The sequence below is a fragment of the Leucoraja erinacea genome, unplaced genomic scaffold (genome assembly GCF_028641065.1).
Source record: "Leucoraja erinacea ecotype New England unplaced genomic scaffold, Leri_hhj_1 Leri_919S, whole genome shotgun sequence".
NCBI classification, from domain to species: Eukaryota; Metazoa; Chordata; class Chondrichthyes; order Rajiformes; family Rajidae; genus Leucoraja; species Leucoraja erinaceus.
The window spans coordinates 1-12,084 of NW_026576860.1; the positions used below are offsets into that span (position 1 = coordinate 1).

Below are 12,084 nucleotides of genomic sequence, written 5' to 3' on the forward strand. Positions count from 1 at the left end.
CGGCCACAGGAGCCAGGGTGAACCGCAGGAAGAGCGAAGCCATGCTCTTTGGCAACTGGCCCGACCGATCTTCCATCCCCTTCACCATCAAGCCAGACTTCTTGAAGGTGCTGGGGATCTGGTTCGGGGGGGCTGAGGCGAGTAACAAGAATTGGCTGGAGCGGATAGCCAAGGTGGGGAGGAAGCTGGAGCTGTGGAGGCAACGCTCCCTCTCCATAACGGGAAAACATTTGGTCATCAGGTGTGAGGTGCTCTCGGGGTTGCTGTACTTGGCACAAGTGTGGCCTGTCCCTCCCTCCTACGCCACGGGGATCACCCGGGCCGTCTTCCAGTTCATCTGGGGGTCGAGGATCGGACGACTTCACCGCCCCCCTAGACCGCCCACCAGACCCTCACCTGCCCACCGATGATGCCCCTGGACCCCCTCGCCTCGCCGCCCTCAACTCACCAACACTTGGCACCCCCCCAACTCACCTCACCATTCCTGCCCGAGTCCCTCGCCCCACCCTGGACCCCTGGACCCCCCCCCGACATCACCATCACCCCTGGACCCCCCCGACATACACCATCGCCTTCGCCCCCTGGACCATCACCATCGCCCGACCATCACCATCACCATCACCCCCCTGGACCCGCCCCGCCATCACCATCACCATCACCCCCTGGACCCGCCCGACATCACCATCACCCCCTGGACCCGCCCCCTGGACCCGCCCGACATCACCATCACCATCACCCCCTGGACCCGCCCGACATCACCATCACCATCACCCCCTGGACCCGCCCGACATCACCATCACCATCGCCCCCCTGGACCCGCCCGACATCACCATCACCATCTCCCCCTGGACCCGCCCGACATCACCATCGCCCCCTGGACTCGCCCGACATCACCATCACCATCGCCCCCTGGACCCGCCCGACATCATCACCATCTCCCCCTGGACCCGCCCGACATCACCATCACCATCACCATCACCATCACGCCCGACATCACCATCGCCACACCATGCCATCACCATCACCATCCACCCACCGGGACCCGCACGACATCGCCCGACTAAACCGCCACTGGACCCGACCATCGGGCCCGGTGACCCTTGACCCGCGCCACTGGACACCACCATCGGGCCCGGTGACCCTTGACCCGCGCCACTGGACACCGACCATCGGGCCCGGTGACCCTTGACCCGCGCCACTGGACACCGACCATCGGGCCCGGTGACCCTTGACCCGCGCCACTGGACCCACCATCGGGCCCCGGTGACCCTTGACCCGTGCCATGGTCCCACCATCGGGCCCCGGTGACCCGTGACCCCGCGCCACTCCACCGCCCGCCTCCAACAACCCACATTACAGCCCTCTCACACCCCCCACCCCCTGACCACCCCCCCCATACCCTCAACCACCCCCCCCCCCCCTGGCCACCCACCACCCCCCCCAACACCCCCCACCCCCCCCACCATACATCGCCCCATCCCCAGTCGACCGACTTGCCTTCCTCCGGCCCCAACCCGCATCCCTGCCGGGTGTTCACCATCCCCCCGACCTCCCCCTCTCCCCCACCGAACGGTCTGTCCATAGCAGAGGTCTTACGTTTGTCCCCCTCCGTTTGACATTTGACAAGTTGATGATCAAGAATCAATGCAGTACTTTTGCAGTGTACACAAGCTACATAATTTAAATTATGAATCACTCTCTTCAGTAGCACACAACCTATTGTTCATAAGTGATCGGAGCAGAATTAGGCCATTCGGCCCATCAAATCTACTCCGCCATTCAATCATGGCAGATCTATCTCTCCCAACCCCATGGATTAAAAGCACCATTGGAACCATTGACTACTGATGTGTAATAAGCTTCCATGGGAACAAAAACAATAAAAAATACATAGGGTGGCCCGGTAGCAGCTGAAGAGTTGCTGCCTTACAGCGATTGTAGCGCCAGAGACCTGGATTCGGTCCTGACTACGGGTGCTGACTGTATGGAGTTTGTGTGTTCTCCCCGTGACCATGTGGGTTTTTTCCAAGGTCTTCAGTTTCCTCCCACACTCCAAAGGCGTACAGGTTTGTAGGTTAATTGGCTTTGGTAAAATTGTAAATCGTCCCGACTATGTAGGATAGTGTTAGTGTAAGGGGTGATCACTGGTTGGTGTGGACTTGGTGGACCAAAGAGCCTGGTTCTGCACTGTATCTCTAAACTAAAATAAAGTTTAAAGAAATGTACTCTGTATCTACCCTATACTGTAGTCAGAAGATTTATTTTTATTTAGATTTAGATTTTTAGATTTATTTTTCATTTCAGCAATGTTGTTGGTGTAGATAAGAAGATCATCAGCGTGTATAACTTAAGATATTACAGAGTGCTTTAGATTAAGAGTGCCCCAACAAAGTATATGTGACAAACATGGCAAATTTAATTTATCATTGACATTTAGGGAAGTAAATTCCGCATCTAAATTAGTATTGGATTGGAGTCGCTGCCCTTTGCTGCCCTTGAAATTAACAGGAATTACAGTGTAGAAAAATAATACTTAGCTAAAACATTGATGTGATTTCTTAATTAAATGGAGAAAACGCTAGATTGTCTATAGAATCTCAACAGATTGATGAAACTTCCAAAAGTTTGTACTAAGTGTAAAAGTAGCCTTGAAGCCAGATGGTGCAACAAATCAAAGCTATTTTAATTTTCACCACAACTCAGCTGTGAGGAATACCAGTTCATGGTAACTTTTTAATTGATACTTGAATAACTGAACTGAAAACATCTTAACACTTTTTGAGTAAATTGTCAGTGGATTTAATTCAGTCAAAAACTGTTACAATTAAGGCAGATATTGGCAGATTAGAACGTGTGTCTGGGGTCATGGGGAGAAGGCAGGAGAATTGGGATGAGAGGGAAAAATAGATCTGCCATGATTGAATGGCAGAGTAGACTTGATGGGCCAAATGGCCCAATTCTGCTCCTATAACTTATGAACTTGTGAACAATTATTTGTTGACTGAATCAGGAACCAGCATGCATGTCTCCCTAAATCCCATGTTCTTTACTTATTAGATTTAATTGGTAATATTCCAAAACATAACAGGTTAAAGTGTTTGAATTCATCTCAAAATGATTTTTTTCAGTTACATATTAATATTCAGATGAGCACCTTAGTATAAACAGTCCTAAAAATGATTTTCTTATCCTGAATTAATTTGGCTTTTGCCCAAAGAACAGTGTTCAATTATCAAAATACTTTTCGCAGACAAATTTTTTAGTGTAAGTTGATGTTGGTTTTCTGATTACAAAATTGGTTTGTCATCATAATTTTTATTTAGCTCTCGTAATATAAAATATCAATTAAGTTTGGGGCACAAGGTGGACTATATATTTTTGTGTCATATATATATATTTTGTGTCATGCTGTATCCAACTGTTAAACTGTGTTGTACTTCATATTGAGGTTGTGCAAATCACTGCAGGAGTAAATGTTGCAGGTAGTAGAAAATGTAATATTTTAATAGTCTTTTATCGGTGGAAGTTTGAGCCAGGGGAGGGAGCGTATTCAAGCATTTTTTTTAAGTCGTCGCTCATAATGAGGTTTACAGCAATTGATCCACAGGGGAAATGCATGATGGAATCATCAATTATTCCAGGTAAATTTAGAAGGATGAGAGGGTATCTTTTAGAAACATATAAAATTCTTAAGGAATTGGTGCAGGAAAATTGTTCCCCATGTTGGGGGAGTCCAGAACCAGGGGTCACAGTTTAAGAATAAGTGGTAGGCCATTTAGCACTGAGATGAGGAACAACTTTTTCAGCCAGAGTTGTGAATCAGTGAAATTCTCTGCCACAAAAGGCAGCGGAGGTCAATTCACTGGATGTTTTCAAGAGGGAGTTAGATTTAGCTCTTAGGGCTAACAGAATCAAAGGATATGGGGGAAAAGCAGGAACGAAGTACTGATTTTGGATGATCAGCCATGATCATATTGAGTGCTGGTCCGTAGGTCCGAATGGCATACTCCTGCACCTATTTTCTATGTTTCTATGTTTCTAAATAGTTTGAGGACATTGCTACCATTCATGCTTCTCTCCAATTTCAGTTGCCCATATTTTTCTCACCTGCTTTTTCCTGTCATTTTGCAACCATTCTACAATTAGGCAGCATCTGTCATTTTCAAAGATCCCCAAAGCAAATTTAATTAGAGATAGAGGTAACTCAAGTGCAAACTGCCTTCATTGATGGAAATGCACTACAATTTAAAAAAAATCACTTTGTATATTGTTCTTCAACTTATTTTGACTGTCTCCTTGTGGCAACTTATTAAAGAATTTGTTAACGTATATAACTATTAAATTCCCCATCAATATTAAAGATGCAGATACGATAATTGTGCTTAGCTGAATGTATTTGTACATTTATAACTATATTTGTGATGAACTTATTACTAGCACAATAGAAGTGTATAAATGTTTTTAAAAGAGACAGTGAGTAAATTTGTTTTAATATATATCCCTTAAAAGGCAATATTTCATTTTATACGGCATGCAGTTATAGATACATGGGAAGCCTAATGATTTTATACAAAGTTATTTTTTCTTGATATTGTGTTTATCCTCGGGGAAAATCTTGTCTTGTTGCTGGTAAGTGTTAATCATTTCTGGAGAAGATACAGAAATCCTCGCTCAGTGTCTGAATAAATCAAGCCTTGTCCTGCTTTAAGAAAGCCAGTTAGCATATTTTATTTTAAAATAATAATGTTTTTTTCAATGATAACATGCAGTGCTTAAAGCATTGAGTTGGAGAAATTTGATGAAAAATGATCACTTCTAAATCGTTCATTCAGCTCTGAAAATTCAGCCTGGCACACATTGTGTGAGCATCACTAATGCATTTGATGCCATTTCCTCTTGCTGCAATGCAAGCAAAATTAGTGCATCTCATCAGAGGACCGAGCAACGTTGGACACGACAGGAGGATGCCATATTTAAGTTGTAGAGTGGCCTGGTGCTCTTCTGAGGAATTTCCCATTATTACTTTATGCCCTTTGTGTCCACGATCATCTCCTAATAGAAAAGGCCCACAGCAAACAAACCATCTTACTAATATGGATAAACTGATAGACCTGATGTGGTGAGTTATCTTCTCTTTTATTAACTTCTTTCACGTTAATGTACCTGAACACTGTTCAATTCTGAGGAGCAATTTGATGTCCGTGATTCTTTAATGGCCTGTACAAGGGAAGACATCACTCAATCCTGGGGATCCAAAGATCAAGCTGTAAATTCAGTGCTTGGAATAATTTTCTGAGTGAAGGCTTCAATTAAATCTGTGACGGCTGTCAGCAATCAAAGCCTCCTTTTTGTCTGTACTGTTTGCAGCTTATCATAGTTCCGTTTAATGTAATTGCCAGACTATGATGCCTGATTCTAAATTCTGAGTCATGCTATTCCATTCTTGACTTCTCCCTATAAATTATCTGAATAAGCACTGAAAGTTAGTGTTATTAGGCAACTGAACCATCCTATCAACAACTCGACAGCGGTCCCAAGCTCCCATCTATTCATTGGAGATCCGTGGACTATCTTTAATCAGACCTTACTGGACTTTATCTTGCACTAAATAGTATTCCCTTGATCATGTTGCTGTACACTGTGGATGGCTCGATTGTAATCATGTGTGGTCTTTCCGCTCACTAGGGAGCATGCAACTAAAGCTTTTCACTGTACCTCAGAACATGTGACAATAAACTAAACTAACTAAATAAAAACTCCCATCTGAAGTTATTTGTCCACAGAAGGGCCCTGACCTGAAACGTCACCTCTCCATGTTCTCCAGAGATGCTGCCTGACCTGTTGAGTTACTCCAGCACTTTGTACATGTTTTCTGTAAACCAGTATCTGAAGTCCATTTTTTCTACTGAAACTCACATCCTTGTTTCAAATCTCTCCATAATCCAACCTGGATTTTTTACATTTTCGCATTATCAAATTACTAATCATTTTCTAAAGTTTATGGCCTTTTAATTTATAAATTTAATTCAATTCTGTAAGATCATTGCACAGCCCATAAAGATGGCATTACCGCCTACCACATGTACAAAATCTTGTTTTCAGCAAAGTAAAACTAACCCAGTGAAATCCTCTGTAAAGTGGTTTGAATGGCAATTCATTTATCTTAGTGATATAGCATGGAAACAGGCCCATTGGCCCACTGAGTCCACACTGCTTATTGATCACTCATTCTCACTAGTTCTATGTTCTCCCACTTTCTCATCCGCTCCCGACACATTAGGGGCAATTTACAGATGCCAATCAATCTACAAACCTGCGCAACTTTAGGATGCGGGAGGAAACCGAAGCACCCGGAGAAAACCCATCCAGTCACATGGAGAACATGCAAACTCCACACAGACAGCAACTGGGGTCTGGATAAAATCAAGGTTTCTAGTGCTGTGAGGCAGCAGCTTAACAGCTACATCATTATATGGATATGGTAAGCAATGATATTGAGAAAAAATATTAATGCATTTTTAATTCATTTGGTGGCACTGAGACACTGTGAATTGTATTAACCTTTTTTTAAACTGATGGTTTAGCCTCTATGTTGCTTCACAGAGCCACCAAGTTACACATCATTGAAACAGGTCCTTTTCAGGCCAACCTTCCCATGCCAACCAGGATGCTCCATCTACATTAGTCCCATCTGGCTGCATTTGGCACATGTCCTTGTCTAAACCGTACCTATCCACATACATGTCCAAATATATTTTTTTAAAGTTGTTATAATACCTGCCTCAACTACCTCCTCTGGCAGCTTGTTCCATTTACCCATCAACCTCTGAAAAAGTTGGCACTCAGATTCCTATTAAATCTTTCCCTTCGCACCTTAAACCTATGTCCCCGTGTTCTTGAACCCCACTATTCTGGGTAAAAGACACAATGCATCTACTCTATGCCGTTATAAAATCACCCCTCATCCTCCTGCACTCTAAGGAATAAAGTGCCAGCTTGCCCAGCCTCTCCCTATAGCTCAGGACCTCAAGTCCTGATGACATCCTCATTCCGACCAAAATCTGCACACAAGCTTTATCGAACTATTATTTATATATTCTCGCAAATCATAGAATTCCTTTATTATCCAGATAACTTTGTCCAGCATTGGTTGAAGTATCATGTCCTTCCTGCCTGTTTTGTTCACAGATCAACCCAAAGACGTTCTTTGTGACACCTGGGCTTTAATCTTGTCAGTCAAGATCTAAAAATAGCAAAATGTTACAGTTCTATGATGTGAAATGTGGCCACATTTAGAGTATTGTGTTCAGTTTTGGTCACCATGTTATTGGAAAGATGTTGTCAAGCTTGAATGGGTTCTGAGAAGATTTACCAGAACTCGAGGGACTGAACTGTCGGGAGAGATTGAGCAGGCTAAGACTTTGTTCCTTGGAGTGCAGGAGGATGAGGGGTGATATTATAGAGGTATAAAACCACGAGAGGAATGGATTAGGTAAACACAATCTTTTTCCCAGAGTAGGGGAATTGAAATCCAGAGATTTAATTAGAAACTGAGGGGTAACTTAGTTGACGCTGTATGACTCTATGACTAAGATACAAGGTCCCTGACAGCACCCTTTTTACTTCCTCATTCGGCATCATTCCCCCCCCCCCCCCCCCCCCCCCCCGACAATCAGTCTGAGAAAGGGTGAGACCTGAAACGTCACCTATCCATGTTGTCCAGGGATGCTGCCTGACCTGCTGAGTTTCTCAAGCACTTGGAATCCTTCAGCGTATGATGGCTTTTATCAGTTTTTAGTTAGTCATTGCTTGAAGTTAATTTCACAATGACAACAGCCTAACGCGTGACAGTCCCAATTCTGAAATGTGTAGCTGTCACCATTGCACAGTGGATATACGTTTTTAGTCATGACTAATTTTGTAACCTGCAAATAAACTTACAATAAGTTACTATATCATTAAGGCATTTCTCGATGTCAAAATTAAATGCTATACTATTATTGGGCCGTACATATTAAGAATATAATTTATTGGTTGGACAGTTCTGCTCAACAGTTGGAATGGATAAGAATGGAGAAAGAGGATTGCGCCCCATACGATCTAGGAGTGATAATCTTGTCCCCAATAAAGCTGAATAATATGTTATATAAGAAGAATCCAATTATACAAAATACAATATGAATCTGGAAACAAATAAACTTAACTTTAATATTAAGAAATTTATCAGTGCTAACACCAATAGTGAATAACTCAGTATTTAAACGATCTGGTATGGATAAAACATATAAACAATGGTAAAAAGTGGGAATTAAAAAGGTTTGTCACCATAATTTTTATTTAGCTCTCGTAATATAAAATATCAATTAAGTTTAGGGGCACAAGGAGGACTATATATTTTTGTGTCATATATATATATATTTTGTGTCATACTGTATCCATTTGTTGTACTGTGTTGTACTTCATATTGAGGTTGTGCAAATCACTGCAGGAGTAAATGTTGCAGGTAGTAGAAAATGTAATATTTTAATAGTCTTTTATCGGTGGAAGTTTGAGCCAGGGGAGGGAGCGTATTCAAGCATTTTTTTTAAGTCGTAGCTCATAATGACGTCTACAGCAATTGATCCACAGGGGAAATGCATGATGGAATCATCAATTATTCCAGGTAAATTTAGAAGGATGAGAGGGTATCTTTTAGAAACATATAAAATTCTTAAGGAATTGGTGCAGGAAAATTGTTCCCCATGTTGGGGGAGTCCAGAACCAGGGGTCACAGTTTAAGAATAAGGGGTAGGCAATTTAGCACTGAGATGAGGAACAACTTTTTCAGCCAGAGTTGTGAATCAGTGGAATTCTCTGCCACAGAAGGCAGCGGAGGTCAATTCACTGGATGTTTTCAAGAGGGAGTTAGATTTAGCTCTTAGGGCTAACAGAATCAAAGGATATGGGGGAAAAGCAGGAACGGAGTACTGATTTTGGATGATCAGCCATGATCATATTGAGTGCTGGTTCGTAGGTCCGAATGGCCTGCAAATAAACTTACAATAAGTTACTATATCATTAAGGCATTTCTCGATGTCAAAATTAAATGCTATACTATTATTGGGCAGTACATATTAAGAATATAATTTATTGGTTGGACAGTTCTGCTCAACAGTTGGAATGGATAAGAATGGAGAAAGAGGATTGCGCCCCTTATACGATCTAGGAGTGATAATCTTGTCCCCAATAAAGCTGAATAATATGTTATATAAGAAGAATCCAATTATACAAAATACAATATGAATCTGGAAGCAAATAAACTTAACTTTAAAATTAAGAAAATTATCAGTGCTAACACCAATAGTGAATAACCCAGTATTTAAACGATCTGGTATGGATAAAACATATGAACAATGGGAAAAAGTGGGAATTAAAAAAGGTAGGTGATTTATATGAATTGGGAAATTTTATTTCATTTCAACAACTAAAATTAAAATTTAAATTGAATAACAATCAATATTTTAAATACCTACAGGTATGTGACTTTATGAAGAAATATATTCCAAGATTCCAAAGTATAATTTTAGACCCACTGGAAGAAGTAATGAATATCAATGCGGAGTCAAAAAAAATAGTATCATACTTGTATAACAGTATTTTAAACATAGAATTGCCATCAACAGAGGCAATTAGAGAAGACTGGGAAAAATAATTAATGATAAAAATCTCAAAAGAATCATGGGAAAATATTTGATACATATACATAAATGTTCGATCAACGCTAGACATAATTTAATTCAATTTAAAATATTACCTAGATTATATTATTCCAAAACTAGGTTGAATAAATTTTATCCAAATATTTCTCCCATTTGTGATAATTGTCTTTCTCAAAATGCTAATATTACGCACTCATTTGTCTCTTGTACAAAACTTTATACATTTTGGTGTGATATATTTGATATATTCTCAAAGCTATTTAAGACAAAAATGGAACTTAGCACTGAAATTATTATATTTGGAGTAAGTGGAGACGGGAACAAATTAAATACACACCACAGCTCATTGTTCAATTATGGGTTAATAACAGCAAAACAACGTATACAGGTGCACAACCTTTTATCCAAATGCCTTGGGACCAGACACTTCTCGGATTTTGGGATTTTTCGGTTTTCCGAACTGAAGGTTTTTAGCGTAGATTTTAACACATGGTTCAGTGGTGGAGTGCTCGGCTGGTGGCCGCAAGGTTGCGTGTTTGCGCCTCGATCCCGGTAGTTACCCGGTCAGGGCCGGCCTTTAGCCGATAGGACCTATTTCTCCCAATTGGGCCCCTAAGGGGGCCCCGCGCTAAAGTAATGAAATCAGTTGGAGCAAAGATCTTATAGTGTGCAAGATGGTCCACTCCTGCGAAATACAATGACCTGACGCGAAGTCCGCACCAAAGATCTTATAGCAGATCAAGGTGGGTTACTCTCACCCATTTTAGCAACCAGCCCCCGCCATCTTGTTTCGCCATCTTGCTCCACCATTTTGTTCCAGCCAAATATTTTTTTTCCCACAGCGGGGACAGGGAGTGTGGGGCCCGGGGAGAGGGAGTGTGTGGGGGGCCGGGGAGAGGGAGGGAGTGTGGGAGGGAGTGTGGGGCCTGGGTAGAGGGTGTGTGGGGGCCCGGGAGAGGGGAGAGGGGGAGGGTGTGTGGGGCCCGGGGAGAGTGGGTGTGTGTGGGGCCCGGGGAGAGGGAGTGTGGGGCCCGGGGAGAGGGAGTGTGGGGCCCGGGGAGTAGAGGTGAGTGTGGGGCCTGGGGAGAGGGGGTGTGTGTGGGGCCCGGGGAGAGGGGGGTGTGGGGCCCGGGTAGAGGGGGTGTGCGGCCCTGGGAGAGGGGGTGTGGGGCCCGGGGAGAGGGGTGTGTGTGGGGCCCGGGGAGAGGGGGGTGTGTGGGGCGGGGGGGGAGAGGGGGGTGTGGGGCCGGGGTCGGAGGGGGTGGGTGTGGGGGGAGAGGGGGGTGGGGAGTGTGGTGGGGCCCCGGGGAGAGGGGGTGTGTGGGGCCGGGGGGAGAGGGAGGGGGGTGTGTGGGCCCCGGGGGGGAGGGGGGTGTGGGGCCCGGGGAGAGAGGGGGTGTGGGGCCCGGGGGAGGGGGGGTGTGGGGCCCCGGGGGGTAGGGAGGGGTGTGTGTGGGGCCCGGGGGAGGGGGGTGTGGGGGGGGGGGAGGGGGGGTGTGGGGGACCCCCGGGGGGTGAGGGGGTGTGGGTGTGGGGCCCGGGGAGAGGGGGTGGGGGGTAGGGCCCGGGGAGGAGGGGGTGTGGGGGGTGTGGGGCCGGGGGAGAGGGGGTGTGGGGCCCGGGGGAGGGGGGGGTGGGGGGGGGGGGGGAGAGGGGGTGTGGGTGGGGCCGGGGGAAGGGGTGAGTGTGGGGCCCGGGGAGAGGGGGTGTGTGTGGGGCCCGGGGAGAGGGAGGTGGGGCCCGGGGAGGAGTGTGGGGGCCCGGGGTAGAGGGAGTGTGGGGGGGGGAGAGGGCCGGGGAGAGGTGTGTGGGGCCCGGGGAGAGGGGGTGTGGGGGGGCCCGGGGAGAGGGGGTACGTGTGGGGCCGGGGAGAGGGATTGTGGTTGTGGGGCCCGGAGGGGGTAGTGTGGGGCCCGGGGAGTGGGGGGGGTGTGTGGGGCCCGGTGGGAGGGGGTGTGGGGCCGGGGAGAGGGGGGTGTGGGGCCCGGGGGGGGAGGGGGGTGTGTGTGGGGGGGGGGGGGAGAGGGGGTGTGGGGCCCGGGGAGAGGGGGGTGTGGGGGGGGGAGAGGGGGTGTGTGTGGGGGCCCGGGGAGTGGGGGGTGTGTGGGGCCCGGGGGAGGGGGGTGGTGGGCCCGGGGAGGGAGGGGGGGGTGTGGGGCCCCGGGGAGAGGGGGTGTGGGGCCAGGGGGAGGAGTGGGTGGGGGGGTGTGTGGGCCCCGGGGAGAGGGGGGTGTGTGGGGGGGGGAGAGGGATGTTGTGGGGCCGGGGGAGAGGGGGGTGTGTGGGGCCCGGGGAGAGGGAGTGTGTGGCCCGGGGAGAGGGGGGGTGGGGCCCGGGGAGCGGGAGTGTGGGGGCCGGGGAGGGGGGGTGTGTGTGGGGGCCGGGG

The 12,084-nt window shown here is 46.6% G+C and overlaps 1 protein-coding gene across 1 annotated transcript; it reads left to right on the forward strand.

The window, feature by feature from the left end:
- Window positions 1-409: 409 nt before the first annotated feature.
- Window positions 410-1,189, forward strand: LOC129695035 (uncharacterized). The gene has a single exon (XM_055631796.1). It carries the CDS (start codon window positions 410-412, stop codon window positions 1,187-1,189), a length of 780 nt encoding a protein of 259 aa, XP_055487771.1.
- The last annotated feature ends 10,895 nt before the right edge of the window (window positions 1,190-12,084 follow it).